The sequence below is a fragment of the Melanostigma gelatinosum genome (genome assembly GCF_949748355.1).
Source record: "Melanostigma gelatinosum genome assembly, chromosome: 18".
NCBI classification, from domain to species: Eukaryota; Metazoa; Chordata; class Actinopteri; order Perciformes; family Zoarcidae; genus Melanostigma; species Melanostigma gelatinosum.
The window spans coordinates 13,507,781-13,532,941 of NC_136651.1; the positions used below are offsets into that span (position 1 = coordinate 13,507,781).

Sequence of the window (25,161 nt, forward strand, 5' to 3'; positions counted from 1 at the left end):
CAGAAACATTTTGAACGAGTTGCACAACTAGACTGAATGGATTTGTTCTTATTCCGTATGTGGGGCAAAGAAAACATGATTTAACCAGAGGAGGATGCTGGCCTGTAGCCAAGCTTGACCTCTGACCTGCCTGTGGAATGTTATCATTTAACTACAATAAAGTACTACCGCACAAAGACGCATAATCGCATGTAAATAAAGGCTTTTTTGGACCATTTAAGAAGTCAACAAAACAAGGTTGGATAAAGTTGTGTTGAATAATGAGCCAGTTGTTTCCTCTGAGAACCAGCCTCGCTCTCTGCTCTCTCACTCTCACACTGTTTAATATACTTTCCACTTCCTGTTGAACTTTAACACACAACTGCTCTGAGCTGGAATCTTTTAAAGGAAAAAAGGAAAACGATCTTTGCTGTTCATCAGATACTGAAATAACCAATTCTGAACAATTTTGAAGCATCAAATCGCCACAATGCTAGCTAGAGAGAAAATCAAACACAAACTGAGGAGACCATGCTTGGACGGAAAGCGCTGGGTATAACTTAACTCTGAAATCATCCTGATGCTTACATGGTCCCAGACTCAGATCAACGCCTCCATTCTGGAAGGCTTGAATCATGCCAGCCAAGAGGTTCTTATCAAATCTCTGGGCTCCAGTCTCCATTTCTTCTCCCAGGCCACCACGTCTCTGGAGGGAAGACTACAAAGCCTGCTTCATGCTGCCTTGGCCGTGTGGCACTCAGAGGTAATGGCCATTAAATGGGACTGTGTGACCAGATGCTGATTACATCTGGAGTTCAAGCCTGTTGGTGTTGTACGGAGGAAAACTAAACTCTGTATAGGGGCTCCATTCTCTGTTTATGGTGCATTTAGATGATGTGTGTTACTCCTTTTAAATTGTTCCCATGGGAGCAAGGGAAGTACAAAGGGAATAGACAGGAGCTACAAGACGCCAAGCCACGTGGGGCATTCTCGTGGCCTGGAGGTTAAGGCACGAGCCATGAACTGTGGTACATCTTTCCCCATCTCTCTCCACTCACTTCCTGTCATCTCCCTAGTGCCGGATAACTAATAAAGGCATCAAGTGTTTGGAACAGCGAGCGGAAAAAGCTTCTTTTTTTAACTGGATATTGGCTGAATTATTAGGAAAATGCAGCTTGTAATTACTTTATGTTGACTTGCCCAGGAGGGTTGTGCAATGCAATGGTAACATGTACATTTTTTTTTGAGTATACTTTTTAGGTTCTTGTACTTTAGTATATTCATTTTATGCTAATTTCAACTTCCACTTTATTGTTTAAATATTGTACTTTTTACTCCACTCTACTTAAATATTTTCATACAACAACTTTTTCATCCCCTTCTTGCCCAGACACATCTCCAGATGAGTCGGTTTTTAAATGTTTATGATAAACTGCTGGACGAAGTGTTCCTGTATGTGTTGAGAAAATCTTCCTACTTCTTAAGCTAAATAAATTTAAAAAAAGTTTCTAATCCAGACAGTGCTGAGTCAGTTACACTAGAATGCATGTTTTGCAGCTGGGTCCCTACTGTAGAAATCTGGACTCAAGACTGTGATAGAACCCGGGTACTACAGCTCAACCCTCATTACTGGTTGCACGCCGAATACACACTGTGCGCATGGCTTTAATAATCGTTTCACATTTGTCGATATTTCCACAAGTGGGTGTTAAATGCTGGAAAACACCAGCATGTAGGAATCAAACTTATTTTGAGTCATTCACGGCAAGTGTATTAAAGGCTCTAATTGGAGAGTGGAATGTATTTTTATTGCAAATATTAAAGCTGGCTACCATACAGTTTTGTTTGTAGTATAATGGGATACCCACAGCCATTTTCCAACCCGCCCTGCATCTGCACTGAATTTAGAGCGGCAGGAGCTTCCAAACTATTTCCCTGAGTCTGCAATAGTGTCGTAGGAAGGGCAACTCAGATTTACTCACGCATGTGTTCTAAAAATATGACGGGGAAATAGACATCAAAGTTCATAAACGTCAGAAGACGTAAATACGAAAGTGTACGGGATGACTATATCTGGTCTCCACCTGACAGGGCGCGAGGTCAAGGGACTGATTCTTCATCGGTTGAAAGGTTCAAGCACAACACATAAATTACTGATGTCTGCAAAACTGTTCATTCTTTTTTTCAAACTCACCATCCGTCAGCAGTGTCCCCCGTTTACGCACTTAAACGTCAAATCAATGTTTACTCGAAACACAATCTTGGCTCAGCGGTAGCGGCCGGCAGTAATTATTATGGGGATGTGTTTATGTGCGTTTGGATTCGACTGTTTTTCTGGAAAAAAAAGAAAACATCGAGAGCCCGCCCTGCTCGGCCAGGGGAAACTCTCAGAGTCCCGCACACCGGCAGCACTTGGATGCTTCGATGGAATTGGACTCATTACCTGTTAGTAAGAAACTGACTTCCACGTTGCTGCACACAGGTGATGAAACGCACATGCATGTATACGTGTAGAAGCAGCATGCAAGGAATAGAGCAACACTGTAAAGGAAGGCACATGACACATCTTTGAGAGCACACTCTGTCTCTTTAACACTCTCTGACATTTCAGGTCAAGGCAAGAACTGTCATGAGAAAAAAAAAGAAAGAAGAGGGATTGATTGGATAAGGAGAGATAAATGACTGTCACTCACTCCATTCCTCTGCTCGCTGCTCACCCTTACCTGCACTCCCTTCCTCCCCTCACTCCTATCTCACCCTAAACATAATATCTGACCTGAAAGTGACTGTAACATCAAGTCTGAAACAATGCTTCATCTCTTATCTCCCACATACATAGTAGCCCAGACCGTTACAATGTTCAGTCAAGTTGTAGATCAAACAGTAAATATGTCATCACATATTCAGGCAATGAAAATGCAGTCCATTGTCTCATAACGGAGGAATCCTAAATCCTCCTGCAGATCATACAATGCTTTCTTCACCAGAACCCTTTCATAATTCTGTAATTCAAAACGAACTTCCTATGGAACACACACACACACACACACACACACACACACACACACACACACACACACACACACACACACACACACACACACGCACACACACACAAACCTTGAGGTGCTGTAGTTGCAGCACCAGGTCATCGAGCTGGCTTCTTTTTTCTTCAATCTCAGTTTGCCGTTTTCGCTTCTCCTAAAGGACAAAAGGTAAAATCGAATTATCTTTCAGAACAAGTCACATGTATACTGTCAGTGGGAACGTTTTATTCTGTTTTATGGGCGGGCAGTGAAAAAAAAAAAAAAAAACTGAGTTGAAAAAGTTGAGCATGATGGTGCACTAATGCACGCCGGTGTATTGATTGAGTCTTTTATTGTTAATGCTCATCATCGGCAAGACGACGTCCCTTCGGGCCAATTAAGGTTTTCATCCGTTCAATTTGAAGGTGAGCAGAGACTTAATGGCCTCTCATACAGTATGTTCCGTCCGACTCAATTTAAACTGATGCAGTCTTGTTTAGTCTACTGGGTGTGTGAACCCAGTGTTTCCAATGGTTTCAACAGCACAGCAAACTAGACATTAACAATCATAAACTAAAGCTGGGATTCCAATTCAAGAATATGTTTCTGAAAGGGTAGACCATAAACAAAAATGATCTCATCGGAGGAAAGCGATCCAGGGGCGTACGCAGAAAAGAAGTGAAGTATTAGAGGGGTCAGAGGTCAGGGCTTAGAGGGGTGAGGGGGACAGGCGATCCAAATGGGGAGGGATTAGGCCTTGAAGCTTCTAAATGGCGTCGAGATTGAACTTGGGGTGGGGCGAACAATCCTTTACTTCATGTGGAGATGAATGAGGCTGATGTTTGGAGGCCGGGCAGGGAGCAGGGTGAGTGGGAGGTTTGAAACTGAAAAAAAAAAATCCTCAACAGACAGAGGCAATGTGGAGTCACTATCTTTGAATACGCTGTGATGAAAATGCATGGGAATACAAACAAAGTAGATCCCAGGACAGCCCTGTTTGAGGCTGAAGGGCATGAGATACTGTAGATGTGTGTTTCTCTCTCTCTCTCTCTCTCTCTCTCTCTCTCTCTCTCTCTCTCTCTCTCTCTCTCTCTCTCTCTCTCTCTCTCACACACTCAGGGGGAGCAGAACGAGGATTTCTGGGACATTTCCTGTTGGCTAAATATAGCCATGAGGGAAAACCCCTAAATGTGTATAAACGTTCGACCACCTCTCAAACGAGAGTGAAACTGAGTGGAAAAAAAACTGAGTATAGGATAGCAAAGCAGAAACGACAGAGCAGAACAGAATATCGTAGTGGAAACCGCTATTGATGGTGTTCCTCGACTTCCATCAATTCTTGAGGGGTCATTACTTCTTTGCACCAAACCTGTGTAATAATTGGTAGCAACACAACGAATGCACAAACTATGAGACATAATTCAGTATCAGAATGTCCGCCATATCATTCAATCATAATGTTCTAAGCCCTTTAACGATCTCAACTTTTGAATAGGTGACTAAACGAAAGACAGTGTTTATGACGGATTTATGACTAGAAAAGCTTGACAGCTGCATCTCAAATTTATCTTCAGGCTGCAGCTTTCAGACGATGTACTCCATCATCAGTACATGTCGTATATACTGTTGACCCTCTAAAGATCCCCTGCCCCCCCCCCAAAAGAAGATAAAAAAGGGTCTCCAGCAAAGAGTGGTGGAGTAGAAGAGGTCAGACAGGTCTAATCTTTCCAACAAAAAAAAACATGTTGGAGAAAAATAGACCAGTTGGAAGAACACATCACGAAGCTGCACACAGGCTGTGAAAATATCTGTTCGAAACCTGAGGTCATCTCTCTCTTTCTCTGTTATACACACACACATGTACACCCACATGTGTACCCCCCCCCCCCCCCCCACACACACACAGTGGTTCCCATGGCTTGTGAAGTCCAGTCAAAGAGCCCGAGCAGAGGTATGGATGGTCCCAGATGTCAAGGACTGTAAGGACATGTGGTCGAGGAATGGGCAAAACACACACACACACACACACACACACACACACACGCAAATACACACCCGCAGAAACAAAAAAGCAAATATGTACACATGGATAGTGTACGAATATATTCTCAAAATCAACGAGTACTGGAAGCAAGTTTTGTAGAATGGGCAATCCCTGCTTAAAACACAGTATTGCATCGTACAAATAGTTGATATTGGTGGTTACTAAACAGCCCTGAAGTACCTTTAAGTTGACAATAGCTCTGTGGCAGATAATACAGATTCTTCATTCATTACATGAGGCAAAGCAGTGGGGGTGCCCACTGCAGAGGGAAAGAACACAAAACAAAAAGGAGGTAAAAGAAAAAAAAGCTGACACAGGCTCTATGGAGCGTAATGCAACATAATCTTGCAACACTCATGCGGAAACCAATCAAATACATCCAAGCAAACATACAGTACAGCTACTGTAGGATGCGCTGTAGCATACCTTTTCAGCAATGTAGTCCAATTTACACTTTATCTCACATGGAGAAGACAATTATTGCTTCTGTGAAAACTGTAATGCAGTTATGCTTGGCATCCATTAAACATATCTCAGACTGTAGAGTCAGAGGTTAAGGCCCCGCTTACTCATACAGTACTTTACTGCTTGTTAAGTGCTGTTGTTCGTCAAAGTTTGGAATTCCCTCCTGAAGTATACTCAAAGATTTCCAAGAGATCCAGATGTTACAGATATGGAATCTGGCAATGACCGTGCCATGGAAGTCTGATCAACTACTGCAAACTCCTCCAGTTTTAGTCATGGTCATATTGTGTCCAAAAAAGTGAACAATGTCTTTGGATGTCTAATATAGTGCTTCTTTAGTTTTTCTGCAAATTGATGAATAGGAATGTTGGCTTAAGTTAGGTTCCAGTGCCAAGAGTTAAACTGTGGAGGACTCTTCAGCTGCCATTGGGTCATAGAGTTCCTCTGAAAAAGTGTCTCACTGTCTGCGAGAAGAGGATTAAAAAAAACAAAAAACGTGTTTGCAACTGTAACTGCCGAGTTAATTGAAAGATGAAAGCCTTGTACAGCTGAATAGGCAGGAGAGAGACCCTAAGTCGTGCTCTCTTCACTGTATTTCATCCCAGAGAAACACATCCTCCTCCTCCTCCTCCTCCTCCTCTGGAAAATATGTTGACATTCCTGGCCAAACACTCATGACTTCCCACACTCTTGACTCACTGCGTGTTTGGCCCCACTTGGCCCGCTGCTTAGCTATTATACAGCGGACATCACATCACTCCCGCTGACACCGTCCAAAAAGTTGGACACTAATACAGAATTCTGTGTTTAATATTTAAAACGGCTAAGCCCCATTGGAGATTTTTACTGTGTCATGGTTTTTTTTGAGCTTCAGAAGCCAATGAAAAGTCACATGGACTACACAGGATTGAGTAACCTCCCATCCCACGAGGTTAAACATTTTGGCAGTGGCGGGAGGGGGGGGGGGGGGGGGGGGGGATGGGGGTGGGGGTCAAACCTCACAGTATCTAATTACAGTTCCTGTAAACAGGAGTTCAGCATGGTGAACTTTCACTCTTCTTCTTTGGTGTTCAGACCACAAACGATGTGATGTCCATTTCTAAACATAACCTCTTGTTTTGCCTGGGGTGCGTTCCATTTTGTTCAATGTTCTCAGCCCTAACAAATGGTGCAACAGTACTCTTTGTTAAGAGGACTGACACACACTTTCAAGCATCATTGTGGTACAATGCCCCCAAGATTTGAAAAGGCCTCATTCTCTAGACAATAAACAGGAAACAGAGGAGCCAATCATTCATACCAGTCATGTCTGACTGGTATGAATGCAGCCTATGAATCACTGAACACAATCCAGACTTAAAAGGAGGATTCACGGTTGCTGTGGCACATACACAGCGGGACATTTAACAGAATATCTGTGAGGAAAGTGTGTTTGGAAGGTGGAAAAATCCAAGATGGTTTACTGGATGTATTTCTCATTCACGCCTCCGAGGACACAACAACGTCAATAATCTTTTACCAGAAAGTAAAAAGGGTTAAATAAAAAATAAATTCAAGAAAATTACTTTTTCTCTTTATGGAAGTAGTAGTAAAAAAATGTGTAGGAAGATATACCAGAATGAGATAAAAGGCAAAAAACAACCTCAGTACAAGTGATACAATTGAACTCTTATCACGTGTCCATATACTGACTGGATAGTTTTCATTTGTACATGCAAGCACTTGATTGCAAACCCACCCCTGCTTATAAAACAGCTGACTGATACACATAAGCTCCCCGCCCCTCGGCATGATGTCACAGAGATGTGATTAAAATTTGACAGAGCAGTGATGCAACCATGTCGGATCTGAAGCTCTGCTGGTGTTGAGATTGCGAACTGGACGCGAGCTGCGGATCAGACGGGTCACATTCTGCACATGCCCGACACACCCAGCAGAGTGTGGAGATCATCTTCCATTCAGCGGAACACTCGGGGAACAGAAATGGACTTGTGTGGGTTTAAATGTCACGGGTTTGATTCTGCACTCACTGTGCTGAGAAGAACTTTGGATGACAGTGTGAACAATGAGCCGATATCTATAAATGTGATGAAAATGTATCCTGTAGTTGCAGAAAACACCTGCAGGACCTACAGTATGGTCGTGTCCGCTTTGCCCTGAGCGGTGACTAGTAGGCATGTGATGTCCTTCGCACACAATGCTAACTTGTGGGTTCCAAAGTGAATAGAGCGCTAACCCGGTAACTCCTCAGCCAATGGCGGTGTCAATAAATGCAGACGTAGCACATGGCTAAAACGTCTTGGCTGCCGTAGTCATGCGATAGCAGCAGCTGGTGAATACACTCATCGTGTCCATATTGAGGAGAGACACGAGGATGCATACCTTCACGTGGAACGTACACAAACACAAACAAAATCTTGTAATGCCCCCCGTCGTCTACTTAATGAGTCGACGAACGACGCAGCTTGCGCATCCGTCATTAGGAGGATAATAGTGAGTTCGATCCATAGCTGCGTCTGCTAAAACGACCGTTGCTGCATGTCAGTCTCTTCGCCCTCTACAGTGTTTCTGTGCCCGGTCACTCCGCAATGTTTACGATCCAATTCAGCTCAAATGTCATGACAATAATTTCAAAACCAGTCGTGCCCACGAGGGCTGCATTCTGGTCTCTGTGAACCCTAATGCCACTCCCTTATAGACACAGACACACACACACACCCCAGAATGTCCAGTAGGTCGAAGACAGCTGCTGCTAATTTTAGATGGCATGTAATGCCTGGTGTGCCCCAGACCCCCCTGATACCCAACAAACCAAAACCCCCGTTGAAATGACTTTGCCCCGAGCACACTCCCCACCCCCATAAAGTGCTGAAGACCATAAACCAGGCCTCCGCCGGCCACCCTATCCACTCCTGCCTCTACAGGATCTAAAACTTCTCAGATGGTAGTTGGCAAAACCCACAAATATTCCAAACCTTTAGAATTCAGGAAGCCTTTTCAGCAACCACGGTCTGGGCAGTCAGACCTTTATACAGTGAAACTGACGCAGTGACTCCGCAGTGACTTATCATAAACCAACACCGTGTCATCGCGCCCTCTGCATATGCAGTATTTCCAATTTAATGGAGCAGACGGGGGCTGATCTGACAACCGTTTTTTTCTTGTCAGTCGACTGGACCAAATAAGCCAGATCCCGTGTTAACTAAACAAAAGCCAAAAAGTTGGCGAACATCTGTTATATAGGCGGGAAAGATTTGAATCAGCTGCACTTATCCAGGGCTGGAAAGTTGTGTTCAGTCTCACCTCAGATACAGTAAGTGCATATAAACACGGTTACAGGCGAGTGTCTGCTTTAGTCCAACGCGGCCGATAAATAACTGACAAACCATCTCCGACAGACGCTAACAGTTTGCAACAGTTTATCCAACTACCGTTACCGTTAAAAGCAGATAAAATCGCTACAAATAAAAGCAGATGACAGAACGTTAAAGGCCAATCTGTAAGACAACTGTGAGAGCTGCTACATGTCCTTCAAGGCTTTTCAAATGTTTGACTTTTTTTAAAGATTAGCATACCATGTGCACTCACAGTGACGGGAACCTAAAGGCAGGGGCAAAAACAGAAAAAAGGGGTGAGTATGTTTAAAATTGTGATCATAGTTTAAAGTAGAAAGTAGAAAAGTGACCGCATTTAGGCAACCTAAAATCGATATTGTCCGTATTGCTGTCAATACGTCAATCTATGAGCGAGTGAACTGCACAAAGTGAAACTACACATTCCTGCAGGTGGCCCAGCCCCCCCACTCTATTTACCTCTGTTAACGCAGCCCATTACGCCGACCCTCGCTGCATCCCACAGTCACAGATCTCATGCATGCCAAGGTCTAGCTATAGGACCCCCCCCCCCCCCATCCTGTGTCCGACCATCCTGTGTCAGACCTCACTAAGTGGATCCAGAGCACTGACCGGCTTCCACAACGACCCTGAGTTCCACAGATTACTTCACGGAGCTCACCCAAAGAGATCAAACTGTGGGTAATAAAAAACATTCATAACTGCACTTTCGTCTTGTAGGATTGTGAAAAAAAGAGGAGAACCACAAACAAACAGGCACAGGGGTTCAGAGCTTGAGCATGGAGGTTTTTCTTTTTTGCGGTGAAATATCTCCGCGACAGTCTCTGTCTTGTTCCCAGCTGTCGTTTCCTCATTCTCTGTCTTTCCAGCAGACACGCACACACACACACACACACACACACACACACACACACACACACACACACACACACACACACACACACACACACACACACACACACACACACAGCGCTATTATATCAATCCTCATGCACCACTTCCTAATTCCTCTCAGACTTGGCCACAGACGATCTGCGGCCTTGTGTGTCAGTGTGTGTGTGTGTTTTGTAGGGTTAGCTGAGAGTCCAAAGGGCTGAGGTCATCTGTGTATACATGTCACAGACACTACAGAGAAGTCAGTGAATGGGTGCATGCAAAGACACACACACACACACACACACACACACACACTTGTGTATGCATTTTGCCACATGGGCAACAGCTAATTAGAAAGCCGAAGCACTCACCATTCATTGGCTGGTCTCAAAACCACACGCAGGGTTTTGGTGAACACACACATTTTCAGAAAACACACAGACATAAACATACATGCGCGCACACACACACGGAATCTGTTTTTTTGCGGGGTCCTGAGCAGGGTTCACTCCATCCGAGGGCTATAATTACATTTTAATAATACACCAATTATAGGTCTGAATTTAACAACATGATATCACAACTGTTCCCTAATCTGGCCAATTAGCAACCATGGAAACCAGCACCGCTGGCGGCCGACGAGGCCGTAATCACTATCAGACTGTGGGAATCTTTGTCTGTTTGCAAGTATTGCGGACAAAATGTGCCGATTCGCTGATCAACTCTATTAATTAATTATTAATTAAAACCCTTTGTTGTACCGAACGATTAACACTCTGATTCATCTTATTATGTAGAAAACAAACCAATTAGTGATAAAAAAAATAATTCAGTTCGGATGGCACAAACTCGCACCCCCGAACTCTCAAAAGAGAGCCATCGCCGCCGCGTTACATTTAGTTGAGTTAAGTTTAACACAAGATATGGTGGAAAAAAATGCAGCAAGCAGTGAACCAACTGTAATTGAACTGTGCAGAAGCGGAAAGATGCCACACAGGGTTCGTTGCACTCTTGCACCTTCAATAATTCATAAGAAATAGAAATGTGCTCACAGAAAAAAAGTCACATATATAGGAATATAGGAAATATAGACGGACAGACGGCCTGAAACTAGAAATAAGTAATTTTTCTTACTCCAAGTGCTGTGACTGGGCAGATAGGTATGTCGTCCTTTTGCTAAGCTCAAAAAAAAAAGCTGATTCACAATCATTACGGCCTTATTGATGAGCCACACAGCAAACAGACCCGTCTCTGTCGCAAATAACACAATGACGACTATCTGCTACCTGACAGTGATTCTCATCTGATCCGGTTCAATAGATAAAGCCTGGCAAAGACACTCAAACCATCACAGTCCAAAATGACTTGTTAATTAAAAACAGTGTCAGATTCAGCAGTTGTGTGTTCAGGCGCCTCAGATACAGAGATGAAATGTCCAACACTTGGCTCTGGATTTTAGCGGAAGCTTCCAATTTGGCCCCGAAATCTGCTGAAGTATTGATGAGGTCTCGGAGTATTAATTATTGATGAAATCATGAGCATGTCAGCCCGACACAGTGTGTGTGTACTGTACACCTCTCTACAGGGGTTTAGTAATACTTATTTAGAACAGACAAGGAAAACATTACATCATAAATATTGCCTGTGGAAGACCATATCAACTAGTTTTAACAACTTGAATCCAGTGTTTCTGGTGCGCTGAAGCTGCCACCGGATTAGGAAACGCTTGCTTTTGATTGGCAGTTGAAAGAGGTTTTACAAGATTCTTCCCCTTCCCTGCAAGATGCTCTGGAAAACGTTGTCCGGCTCCTGTATTTACACTGGACCTGCGCTGTTTGGCTGAGTCCGTGGCTTACAGAGCGCTTAGAGGGTTGTTAGTACTATGAGTGTAATAGTAACCCTTCTCTATTTAAGTGCCCCGGTAGGGCTTGAAGGCTGTTAGTGCCCCTTATTGTCTTTGATATAGTGTATACACACACACACACACACACTCAGAGCTGAGACGAGGCAGACGCTCATTTCAGGGAGACAAACTTTTACTTTTGACTCTTGGCACTTCCAGTAGGACCTCTGATTGTACTTCAGGATAGAATTAGACGACATAGAAACATTCTCCGTAGCGTCACGACAGCTGCCGCAAGAATATTCTGCAATGTTTGTTGTTATTTTTGGCAAACCAAAACCCATTTACACGATACCGTAATTGAATATTTTTCCAGCGTTTGATCCAATACACATGCAAGAATGATGCAAGAAACAGAAGCGCTTGTTCGTCTGTGCTCACAACTGTCAGAAGCTTCCCACTCTGTTTCTTTACTTCAGTGCCTGACTGGTTTAAGCACATGCAGCCTGGTATGGCTGCCATGTTTCGACGTGGCCAAAATAGTTTCTCCATCTGCTGCTGTTCACCCCACTTGTGTGTATGTGTGTGTGTGTGTGTGTGTGTGTGTGTGGTATGCTGTGGTTGCTCGTTGGCGCCAAATTTAGTCCCAGGCAGAGAACCCAGGTCTAACTGTTGCTGTGAAGTCCTATCAGCAGCGAGTCAAGCACTTCAACGCATGCCTCCGTGAATGTGAAACATCCTAACTTATTCTGGCTGAGCTCATGCTACCTCGGAAAGCACGAACACCGGAAAAACCTCAGACATCTCGCCACAAAGAAAGAAAAAAAACACAGAGCTGATTTTCCACCAACTTTCCTCAGAGTTGGTTCACCCAAAAAAAGACATGGAAGAAAGATGAAAACGGACAAGAGCAGCGAGACAAACACAGCAGCAGTGTAGGGCACAAGGGAGAGTGAAGAAGGAAGGCACATTACAATCGGTGCAACGAAAATCACTTTGTTCTGTGTGACGGAAATGGATGTCGGCGGCTATGATGTCATGAAGTAGTGCAAAAAAAGCTTTTGTCACCATGGTTAGCATTTAGCGTCCCACCACAGAAGCTAAGGTAGGTGACCACCAGCTAACGTGTGGAATGCGTAACACAGACAGCTAATTTATCTCCAGTTCACGTTTAGGTTCATCTGTTACAGGTGATTGGCTTCATAACCATTATAAAAACACCAGGACAGACCTGGTGTTGCTCCACACTGAATTAGCAGCCATGGGGTCACCGTGATGAGCGGCACCTCTACCGTTTAAGTCACAGGAGTTCATCAGGCAGCGTTCAATAAACTTGAACTTTGGCATGGAGCGAAGAGACGAAAAACAGATCACTTTGTGAATGGAACATGAATGAACAATGTGACTAGTTCACAGAGAGCCTGGCAGAGCATGGGAACCAATGAAAGAGGCAGAGAGAGACAAACAGGAGGTGCCAGACAGTTCGGCATGATATTGTACCGTGAATGACAGACAGAGATGAAGTCGAGGTGAGACGGTGAGCCACCAAAGCACTCGCAGACAAACAGACAGCAAAAAAACAAACAGACGGAAGGTCACGGAAATATTAAGAAGCAAACAAAATCAAAGAAAAGCACACAGTTTTTAAAAACACACTGACTTACCGCCAAGGCCTGCAGCCTCTCTTTGTGGAGCTGAGCCTCCTCACACGACATCCTGAGGGGGAAGCAGGGGAGAGGGGAGGGGGGGGTCAAAAAGGAGAAAGAGACGTGAGAATCTGGGAAGACTTGAGAGCCCGGGGTCCCTTCAGCGAGAGACTGAGGGAGGCAGAGAGGAGAGGAGTGAGGGAAGAGAGGAGGAGGAGGAGTATCCAGACGACGTCCTTCCTCAGCAGTAATCCAACCAGAGCGAGGGAGACAGTGGGAGAAGGAGCTCACACTGAGGGGAGGCAAAGATCTCTCAGTCACTGGCCATGTGCCTCACACTCGGCCCGCTGCCCGCATTCTCTCTCTCTCACCCACTCTTTCTTTTGCGTTCTGACTCTCCTCCCATTTGTCCCCTCCCTCCCTCCCTCCCTCACTTTTTTTAGGCATGAGCCATGTGTGATTAAACAGCTGGGAGGAGCAGCTGAGAGAGAGAGAGAGAGAGAGAGAGAGAGAGAGAGAGAGAGAGAGAGAGAGAGAGAGAGAAGTTATGGCATGAAGGTAAAGGGGGGGTTGTGAGAAGAGAGGGAGACGAGGGAGCGAAAGAGGAAGAGCAAAGAAGAATTGCTGAAGTAAGGAAAAAAGGAAGCAGAGGAGTAATTTGTCATATTTGAAGGCTGCTATGAGACTGTGGGAAATGGAACATTAACAGTTTGAAGACTAAATTATTCATTTTTTTCTTCAGTCCAACAGCTATACTTGTTCTTACCTCTTGGATGAAGGCAGATTATTCCTTTGATAAATCGGTCGATCGATATACATACACCTCCCTCCTATCGCAAACATTGGTCGCTCAGTTCTGTGCTTAGAGCAGCAGTCTACGAACAAAAAAATGCATGTGTATTTTTTTTTTGCAGGTAAGATAAGAACACTTAAGTTTCACTGATTTTGGTAAATTATTGTAAATGATTGGTCAAGAATGAATGGCTCACAATTAGAAACCAGCTTTCAGTCAAACAATTGTTCTAAAAAACACTTCCTCAACCAAAACTGTATCGACAACAACAGGAAGTGAAAATGACAAACGAACACCTGGAAAAGAAACCTTGCCGTCATGCTCCGGGACAGAACTCACTGGCCAATTGGACCCACTGCATCGTGACATAACAAACTCCTCCCAGCCTTCACCCATATGGTAATTGGTTGAAAGAGTTGCTTGCTGGTATGGGAGCTATTGCTATGCTACCGTGTGCTTTTGTTGCTGCCAATCACAGGCCAAGAGAGACAAAGTGCCAAAACTTGTCTTTAGCATGTTACTATTGTTTTGTTTAGATATTCTGCTCTTTTATTACAGTCCTGTGAGACCGCACGCAGCGATGTCACCCTGCACACACAAACACTCCGTCAAGCTGACTCTTCAGGTTCTATTTCTGGTCACTCTGGTAACACATTTATTCCAGCGCCTTTCATTCAATAGAAGAGACATCAATAGAAGCCTTCTTATTCAGAAAAAAAAACAAAAACAGGAGCAGGATAGAAGTGAAAAAAAACACGATAATTGTGTCACTCCGTGCATTTGGTAAACATCAGTGGACCATCTTTCTGAACACAAACTGCAAAAACACCTCTTTAAAAGGCAAGACACACACACACACACACACACACACACACACACACACACAAAGACAAAAGCAGAGAGTGTGTGTAAATGGGTCACTGTCAACTGTGTCCCAATTTTCTTTCTCCCTGTTTTAACTCTCTAGGTTCTCCTGGGTTTCAGGCATTCTTCTTCTGCATCTTTTATTATTTTTGTTCTATTACAACCATATTGATTTTCCCTCGTTCTTTGCCTCCATCCTTCCTTACATCCCTCACACCTTTCCTCCCCTTTTTTATTTTTTCTCTTTGCTGCATTGCAGCCCTGTTTCTTGACATGAATCTCTACTTTACCATACCCAACACTCATATACCCTTCCCCTCCATACATTAAGTTATCCCGTTCCTACATACTCTGCCCTACATCCCTCCTATACTTCTTCGGTCTTCTTTCCCTTTCAACTCTCACTCCTCCAACTTACTCTTCCTTAGCTCTTTCCTTTCTCTTTTCATCCCTCCTCGTCTCCTTCCTGACTCCCTTACTCCCCATCCTCTCATTTCTGTGCACCCGTTCCGCTTCGTCTTCCACCTGTCCCCCCTTCCGTCCCTCCGACTTTGTCCTCACACTTTCTGTTCCTCCTCTTCCTCAATTCCCTCCCGTCCTCCTCTTTCTCCTCTTTCTTCATCCCTCCTTCCACAAGCAGACATCCTTATAAGGAGAAACGGCAGCAGCAGTCTTGGCCGACTCTTTGGGGAATACAGAAGCATGTAACACACACACACACACACACACACACACACACACACACACACACACACACACACACACACACACACACACACACACACACACACACACACACACACACACACACACACACACACACACTGACATAGCAGCTTCTGCATTACTCCAAGAGAGAAAATAAAGTGTACAAAAAATAACTGCAGCTGGAGAGCATTTGTCCTGTGAAGCTTCTGGGAAGCTGAAAGACTAGAAAGTAAATAAATCACAAAGTTTTCGTTTTCAGCCCTCAGCTAGTTTCCATAAGTTGTTATTTTATTATTTCCAAACGAATGCACATAGACACATACCGTATGCAGGGTTGCAGATATGGATTCAGGAGTGGTGCCGTTTTTTTTAATCTGCCGCAAAGTTTGTTTTTTTGTCCGTGGGAGTAAAAATGTTGGACCATTCAACCCTTCAGCTAAGAAAGTGTTGTTTTGTGAGACTTTTTCACCGTTTTTAGTGCAGCATAGGATTTTCTTAAAAATGGAATTTTTTTAAAGAAATATTGATATCTCACTTGTTGTTTTTGGGCTTTCTGACAAGGTAAATGAGCGCTGTCTGAAGCTGCATTATCCATATTTTTATGAAATGCAGATGATCATCACAGGACCCTGAAGTTCCCCTCAGCTCTGTGGAGCCTTTAAGCGTCTTTCAGCTCGTTATTTCTCTGAGGAGTTGAGACCAAAACAGCGCTTAAAAGGAGAGGGAATATTTACATTCATTAATATTTGGTCATATCGACTTTCTCGTGTTGTCTTTACAGCTTGTTGCACTGCCCTAAAATGGCCAAACAAATACATACATGAAGGTTTAAGTTTGACTTGCTTCCTTGGAATTTTCCTCATTTGACGCTTGCATTCAACACCATTCATGTCTTGTTGTAGTATTTAAAAAGGTACCGATGAATTTTATCATTAAAAGTGAAATATGTTTGTCAAGATGCAAACATATTGCACTCATGTGAGAATTAAGTTTGTCTCTTTCTACACACTTTTGGCTTACTGAGGTTCACCATCAGGATAAGTCAAATAAAAGCTGGTCTGTTTCCCCCTGAGACTGGCTCCATCATTACTGCGGGGACGTGCAGCTTGTGGACCATGACCTGTTTGGGTTAGAAGCATAGAGTTTATGTTATGAAACCAGACTCAGCGCTGCAGCTGTCTTGACTTTAGCGTTAGACTTCTGGCCCGTCTCTGTTTGATCTGGATTTGCACCAATCACATCACGATGCTGGCATTACGAACCCTACTCCCTGACTTTACCACTGCTCTACTTCATTATAACACTTTTCTCCTTGATTTCCTTTCTACCTCACTTTTGTTGCCCTACTTTTTAACTCTCTCCTCGCCCCCTAAGATGCCGCCCCCCTTCCCCTTCCCCTAAAACCCCTTAATTCTGGCGTCAGTTGTGTTGGTCGGTCGTCGCTGTAGACAACAGCATCATTGTTCCTCTGCATCGCCACGACGACGCGATGACCTCACTGCACAGCCAGCCCAGCCCCGCCTCCCCCCAGAAGTAATGGCCTCCAGATGTGGAACCAGAAGCAGGAAAACACACACACACACACAGAAATATAACAACATGCAAAAGGGTGAGTAGGAGGAAATGAGCAAATATGGACAAAGAAAGTAAGTCAGACAAACTGTGCATGTGCGTTTGAGTATGCATGTGTGGTCTGTTAATGCAGCCTTTTTCTTTGCCGGCCTTTTTGAGCTTCTTACTGGCACATTTAAATTCTACCCCCCCCCCCCCCCCCCCCCCACACACTGTCTGTCTGTCTGTCTGTCACTAAAACCGAGCCCTGCCATCCTTGTCTAATTTTCCACAGCAGAATTGGCCTTGAATGCAACAAACATAATTGTCCAGGCGAGTCTAGCCGAGAACGTTTGGCGATGCCGGAACTTTTGGAAGTCATTGGCTTTCAGCAACTCATCAGATATCAACTCTCCCTTTCTTTCTAACTGATACAACTCTATATAGTTCAGTCTGCTACAGCCACACAAAGAGGGTTCTTTTATTTTACTGTGAAGACCACAGAAACTCTTTCTGAGAGCCTCTTTTATTGCCCACTAACTAATCCAGTTCTTTGTCATGAATGGGAATTCAGGTAGCATATAAATTAGCATGTCCTAAAATGGTCGTTTTATTTCTCTCACTCTCTTTTATTCTCAGTACTTTATATTGAGAGAGAATAATTGACATGCATGCCCATAGATATCAATGTATGCACATGTGTCTGCATGCAGTTAGGCGACGTTTTATTTATTTATTTTAATTTTATTACTCTTCAATAAAGTAGCTTTATTTTCGTTTTTCTCCTGAGATGCATTGTAGATGATAAGCAGAGCAAACAAAAAGAAAAACATACATATTGTGTCATTCGAGCAGGTTTATTTCTTTGTCCACCTGTCATGAATAAACTTGAACTTGCTCACAGGGTCATAAATACGCAGGGGACCAAAGACTAACAATTGTGCCGCGACTAACAATTTCATCACCAATCAATCTGCTACTTACGTTTTGATTAATTAGTTCATTATTTAGCCATTTGCATTTCCCAAAATAATGAAACATGCTCATCAAAATGCCTTCGCAGCCAAGCGGATATTTTTTCAATTAATTATTTGTTCAATAAATGTTTAATATGTTTGGTTGATAATTGACTAATCCATTAATAAACTACACTCAACATTTCAAATTTAATTTTAATTAATTTAAAATGAGACAAAATAATGGATAATAAACAGAAAAATATGGTGGCTAGTCTTGCAGGGCTGCCTCACAGTAAAAGTGGATCTGCTCAATTCAACCCATGCCTATTAAGAGCCTCTTTCCTGTAAGACTTCCCTGAGTGTGCAATAAATAGCAGCAGCGAATGGGCCATCTGCCATTGTGGTGTCTGCGCCTCTCCACGACCACACATACCTCATCTTTCTGCTGATTCAGTGGACAGAGAGAGAGAGAGCGAGAGAGAGAGAGAGAGCGAGAGAGAGAGAGAGAGAGAGAGCGAGAGAGAGCGAGAGAGAGAGAGAGAGCTGCATGTGGCTGAGAGAAGAGAAGATGGGATGTGATGAACTGACTGAATCCCTAAAGCACCGTCTCATTCTCCCCAATTAAAACATTAACTATTGATGCACCAGGAAAGCATGTCAGGTTCATGGGTGGAGGATGCAAAAAAAATCACTACGACCTGTCACTCAAACTGATGTTCAGACAGCTGATTGAGACTATCAGCGTGTAGGTGAGCCGCTATTTAACAAGTTGGTTATCACTCAAACCAGCTTAGCGCTCAGCATCCGCTAATCTGCAACATCTGTAGGGACTATTCACAACATATATTCTGATTTGTGATGTTGGAACTTGAGTTCTTAGAGCCAAATTTGCACAGGCTGGGTGATCTCAATAACCTGCATGTGCTGCACAAGGAAACTGCACAAGCTATATAATTTGTAATACGCATGTTCATGCACCAAATGGGCAAAAATAGGATATTCAAGTTGCACAGGCCCCCAAAACAGACAGATGTTTAACAGGAAAGCTATAGCTGCAGATATAACAGTGACAAGACTCTTTTTCCACTTTATATACATTTAGGCTTTCTGGATTTCAAAGGAAAATCCACCAGCACCTCTACGTACACGGTCACATCGAAAGAAATTATAAGTTAAGAATTACTGAATTCCATGTTGTTGTAACAGCAGCTTCAGTAGAACACAGAACACCCACAGAGCGTAGCATTGTAAAGAACAACTCCCACTCTCCTGTTCTGTATCTGTGTTCAGCATCACCGTCACCACTTCTCTACACACCAATTCATGGAGCAGCTGATTGAGGCACGTTCAGGTGCGACAAGAACATATGAGTACTTTGCATGTCCATGAGACTCGGGTATAAACAACGGATTCTTCCCAAAACGTTTGTCGACGTAACGTTGACATCCTACTGATAGCATTTTCCAGATTTAACATTAGTGCAGCTTTCTCTTATATTAAAGTTTGACACAAGGTTGGAAAACCCTTTTTAAAAGCATGGATCTCACCTGTGTGTGGGCTTTCTTCACTGGGAGTCTCAATCATGATGTTTGACCAACTCTTGCACTTGGGGGAGCTAAATTCTTGGACCACGTTATGATTTTGTCTTTACTTTTGATTTTATCATTACTCACACTGTCATCCGGGGTCTTTCCATCTTTTCCCGACTTTGACACCTGCCTGTTGCAGGTCATGTCTAGCGTCACGTGACAAATGACTTCGAGTCCATTTCTGTGGTGGAGACGTCGATAAAGCGCCCGTTTCCGCTCTTTTCTGTGAGCCAGCATAAAGCTCTAAATTAAACTTTTACCGGACAGTTTAATGACGGACTAGCTACAGCAGCAACACACACGCTGCTTTTTGCTAGCCTAGCAGCATTAAAGCTCAACAACATCCAACTATCTCTCAAAGCAACAGGAAAATGTGGATGTCTTGTCTCTGAAAATACTAGAAAGGCCCTCACATTTGCAATCATAGTTTTCAAAGAAGAGTATAACATTTGGCCAGTAATCATTTTGGGAAGCACAAATGTCACATATTTGTTGTAAACTACAGGGGTCCTTCTCTTATTTTCTTCTTAAATTGTTGTCTTTTGTGCATTTTAAATATGTAAAAATCTGAATATTCTTTGTCTGTAAATGCAGCTGTAGGCCGGATTGGTTTGAAAATGTGCTGATTCTGTGCATCTCCAGTACTTGTGGGACACATCATCAAACACTTGACAGTCATCTGAACGTGGTTTGAACACCAAATTGTTTTCAATCCAGAAATCCAGCAAAGTTACACGATTCTTTCACACATTGCCAGTGTTTGCTTGACACGTGTCTCGCTGTGATTTCATCCCCATTAGTCACAAATGCAAATCAGATTTTTTAGGTTGGTTTTCATGCTGTCCTGATGAAAAGACTAGAAATGAAAGGTCACCAAGTGATGTTTGATTTCATTATCTTTCTATCTTTGCCTGGGCATTTGTTTCTCATAAAGTGAACACACGAACACACACACACACACACACACATGCATACAGACACACAAATCACACACACAGGAAGAAACATTCTGCCGCATGGTGGACTGTGCTGGAACACAGAGGCTGGCCCGAGCCTGCAGCTTCCACATTGACTGTGATGAAATATACCACACTTGCGCGCACACACACACACACACACACACACACACACACACACACACACACATTCCCGCATCATGTATGTGGTCTTAAGAACAGGGACAGTGAGATGTTACGGAAGAAAGACTGCAAGACTGATTTGGTAAAAAGGACAAGTAGAAGACACAGAGAGACTGTGGTAGAAAGAAATATATAAAAAAATCAAGCAGGAGAGTAAAGCCACGAAGGGCTGGTGTGTGGTGAGGTGAGAGGTTTGCAGAGAGAGTGAGAGGGTGAGTGAAGAAAAGAGCTACAGAGAGGGAAGAGGAGAGGGAGGAGTGTACACGATGTACGGTGGGTTTCCTCGCCAGTCATGACTGAGCAGCAGCCTCACCATGACGGAGCTCCCGTTCTCATGACAACCCAGTCTGTCAGATGGAGAGGGGGGGGGGATGCAGGCAAGGCAAGGAGAGATGGAGGCAGAGATAGCTTTAGAAAAAAAAAGATAAAGAACATCTACTACTTACGGGGCTGTGGCTGTGCCGTTCCTCTGCAAAGGTGTGTCTGACATGGCCGCAACACCCTCTGCTCTCCTCCCCTTCCCCTCTTCCTCCTCGCCTTCTCCTGTCCTCCGCTGTCCTCTCTCACAGAGTTGTGTCCACCTCGTCTCTCTCTTGCTCCTCTCCTCCTCCTCCTCCTCCTCCCTCTCCTCCTCCTTATCTCCTCCTCCGTCTTCTTTCGTCCTGCCTTTTCAGTGTGATTGTCACGCCAGCATGTGTCAGAGCAGCTGCTGCCGCTGCCACTGCCGCTCCTGCATCGACCTGCTCTGCCTGGCAGGAGGGGATGGGTTGTGTGTGTGTGTGTGTGTGTGCGAGAGAGAACAAGAGAGAGAAAGAGTGGTGTATAAAGGTCCAGGTGATGATGCGAATGAGAGAGAAGGAGGGAGAGAGGGATGGATGAGGGATTTTGTAGGTGAGGAAAATGAGGTAAAAAAGATGCTGCAACTGTAGGAGCAAGTGTGACGGAGATGAGAGAGGGAAGGAGGGTGAGATGGCCGAGATGAGGGAGAAAGAGAGCCTTGGGGGAGTTACAGTACAATGAAAGGAGTGGCCAACATGCCTCATCCCTGCTGCTGCTACCCTGAGAACCTTTCCCCTTTGAGAGTGGAGAGGGATTCATTTAAAGAGGCAGATAGGATTCTTTAAAAACCCCTCCATTGTCAAAGAAAAGAAGGGGGTGTCCTGCTACTTTAAACGGGACAACAGAAAATGGATGGCCATGTGGATGATGATGGACTGAATGATACTGCGCAGGATTTGTGAAGAAGACTCAAGAAGATATATTTCTAAACAACTATTCCAAAAGAAAAAAGAAAAAAAAGAACCCTCGCAAATCCTGCTTTGACCATGTCTTGTCTGCAAGAATTGGGACGTACATTATCTGGTGGAGGGGCTGCACTCTAGGACTCAAATCCTCCAGATCGAGTTTTGAGCTGTCGTGTTGATGTCAAACACGTCTGATTTTCACTGCTGGATTCAGATGAACCTGCATAGAATCTTCTGAGGAGAGATTTGCATTGCAGGCGTCGCATGTTGAAAGATAACATCTGCCGAATGACGATCTGTCTTTTCACAGACTAAGTGTGAGCCAGCCACTGTCTCCAAAATATGTGATCATGACCGGATGATCTGCAACACATGTGATAATCCGTCAACAATGACATGTTCCTGGTTGCGTTTTTGAGCTGGCTGATGACATTATGTGAATGCTTGTCATCAGATGTGGTGATGAAGTTAAGTTGGGTTCGAGTTAAGAAGTGTGTACGTTGCATAACACAGCGACAGAGGACAATCATCCAAGGACCACCAGTTTAAACTGCAAAAAAACATGCAAGAGGAGCAGTCTGGGAAATCATGCAAGTATGAGGTAGACAGAAAAAGAGGAACAGCTGTCACATGTCGAATCAAAGCATCACAGATATTACAAACACCCCACAGCAGAGCGTTAGCTGGTGGTACGGTGCTTGGCATGCCGAAAAAGGGATCCATGCCAGACAAGACACGAGTCCAGCTGCTCCAGCAAGTGCGGTATAGTGAGAACAGTTTAGTTACTTCCCCAAAGAAGAAGCTCAGCAGACTTTTTATTGGGTCTATAAACTGCTGGCTGAGTACTTAGCAGCATCTGACTGGAGGGGAGAGGGAAACCAAGATCTCTTCTTCTGCCCTTCCTGCCTCATCAGTACTATTGATATTATGTCGCTCTTCTATCTTAAGCATTTGCCTCTTTTCTTGACACAATCCCTCTTCCTTCTCCTTTTGTTATATCCTTCCTTCCCTCCCTCTTTTTTCACTTTCTCTATTTCTTTTTCCAGTCCTGCACTTTGCTTTCTCTTATTTCTATTTATCCGCCTTTCTTTTTTCCTCTCTTTTCCTTCCCTCTCAATTCCTTTCACTCCTATCGCCTTCCTTTGTTTTGTCTGAAGTGAACTTGTAGTCCGGCGGTCCCACATTCAGCGAACTTGAATTATTTATACATTCGTTAGAATCGTCAGACATTTTTGAAGAGAGACCTCGACGCAGTTAGATTGAAAACGCACAGAAAAAGGAAGAAAACAAATGATGAAATTGAATGTAACAGCCCAACATTGCACATAAAACCAGTTGAATCCATTGCTTATTGTTTCGTACGAGCATCAGAGCAGAAAACATGTCATTCCCAGGCTCAAGGGACAGAGTGAAGGCCACATCTCCTGAAGTGCCAAGACATTTCACATTCCTTCCTGTCACACTTTAGATTTTTACACTTGTAGAGTTTGTTTCTTCCGGACTTATCTGCCTTCCCTCTGCTCCCTCTTGCTCTCTCTCTCTCGTTCCCTTCCTGACAGCTCATGGTTATCATGTTGTTTGGTATGCCAGTTATTCAGCTGCTCTCCAGGTTGAGGTAGCGACCTTAAATGGGCATCACACATGCGTCCTCTAACCTTCCACACTCACACACGCCAACACTCAGCCCCTCCTCGATCCCAACCTGCTCCATCCAGTTATACAGCATGTGGAGGTTCTAATGTCTAATCGTGTGTATGCTAATTAATGTGTCCTCATCCCAGATATGTGGTATATAGAGGGTTCTTGCTGAGGTAATTAAAAAATAGAAAGATTGAGATGATGACATCCTCGTAACTGACTTGATCAGGATCACCTTTGACTGAAAAGAAGAGTATTTATTCGAAACATGTGGGTAACTTTTGAAGTTTTGATGTTTAGCATTTGGTTAATTTGTGCTCATTTCAATTAAATAATGCAAAAAATTGAATCATGTATAGTGCCTCACTGTATGTCATGCCTTAGAAAAGTGTGTAACCCAGTATAAGGACGGTGGTCGTGGTTAATGTTCCTTTTATTTGAAAGTATGGGGTACACCGCCATCTTGTGGTATTTTAAAGCCACTTGAAAATATCTGACTGGTGACTGGTGTTGAAGTAGACAGAGGACAGAAAGCAATGAGTGTCATTCAATTATTAAACATAAGAAGTGATTCTTGCAAACATCTCCAACATGCTCAGCTGAAGTTTGTTTCTATCAAATGGTGTGATTTTCTTTAACGTTTGTTTGTTTTGTCTTGTTATGTCCGGATTCTTTTTTTTAAACTCAAAAACACTCAAAGATGGAAACATCGTGCGTGAATCTATTATAAAGAGATGGCAGTAATGTAGCAGGAGTGATTTAAAGAGAGGCTGTGGTTTGTGTTCTCTTGACTTTATTGGAAATAAAAAGGCTGTTTTTGTTTTTCTGCTGGGATTCTAAGATGTTTGAAATAATACAGGTCATATTCAACTTGTAATGTAAGCATGGTCTGCAGTAATGTGCATTATAAATAAGGAATTATACAGTAACTGCACCACCAGGGGAGATCCAGTAGAGGACACTGCTTGTCAGATTTAAAAGTCAAGGCAACGTGTTTCAATAATACTCAGACTTTTAGAAGATCTCTCCAACTTTTAGCCATGATCTCTTCAGAGACATATTTCTTATTGTCCTTATGATGTTTTTGGGATTGATGCCATATGTGTACAGTATGGGAAAGGGGAGAGAGTAGAGAGAGTAAGGGCACTGCACAGTTTTTTCACCAGCATGTCTTACCGTAAAGAAATTGACCCGAACTGTTAAATAAACAGTGACTCGAAACTATAAACTCTTAATGAAAATGATGTTCATGAAAAATATTGGCATGGAGCTGTAATGATGCTGGACAGTGATGTGTCTACATGTATTCCATGTGTCCTGTGTTACTTTCACACATACACTAAAACGCAGGCTGCGCACGTCTTTACAAGCAATACTGCCAGGTCAGATTCCTAAACACTCAGCCAGTTAGGCAGGTAGACAGACAAGCACGCACACACACACA

General features: G+C 43.6%; 1 protein-coding gene across 1 annotated transcript in view; it reads right to left on the reverse strand.

The window, feature by feature from the left end:
- Positions 1 to 13,387, reverse strand: part of palm2akap2 (PALM2 and AKAP2 fusion) — a 61,540-nt gene extending 48,153 nt beyond the window's left edge. Inside the window, exons 1-2 of the mRNA XM_079289874.1 lie at positions 13,251 to 13,387; positions 3,100 to 3,180 (exon numbers count right to left, since the gene is read on the reverse strand). Coding sequence (XP_079146000.1) covers positions 3,100 to 3,180; positions 13,251 to 13,301 — 132 coding nt within the window. The 5' untranslated portion in view covers positions 13,302 to 13,387. The remainder of the gene's footprint in view (positions 1 to 3,099; positions 3,181 to 13,250) is intronic.
- Between the last annotated feature and the right edge of the window lie 11,774 nt (positions 13,388 to 25,161).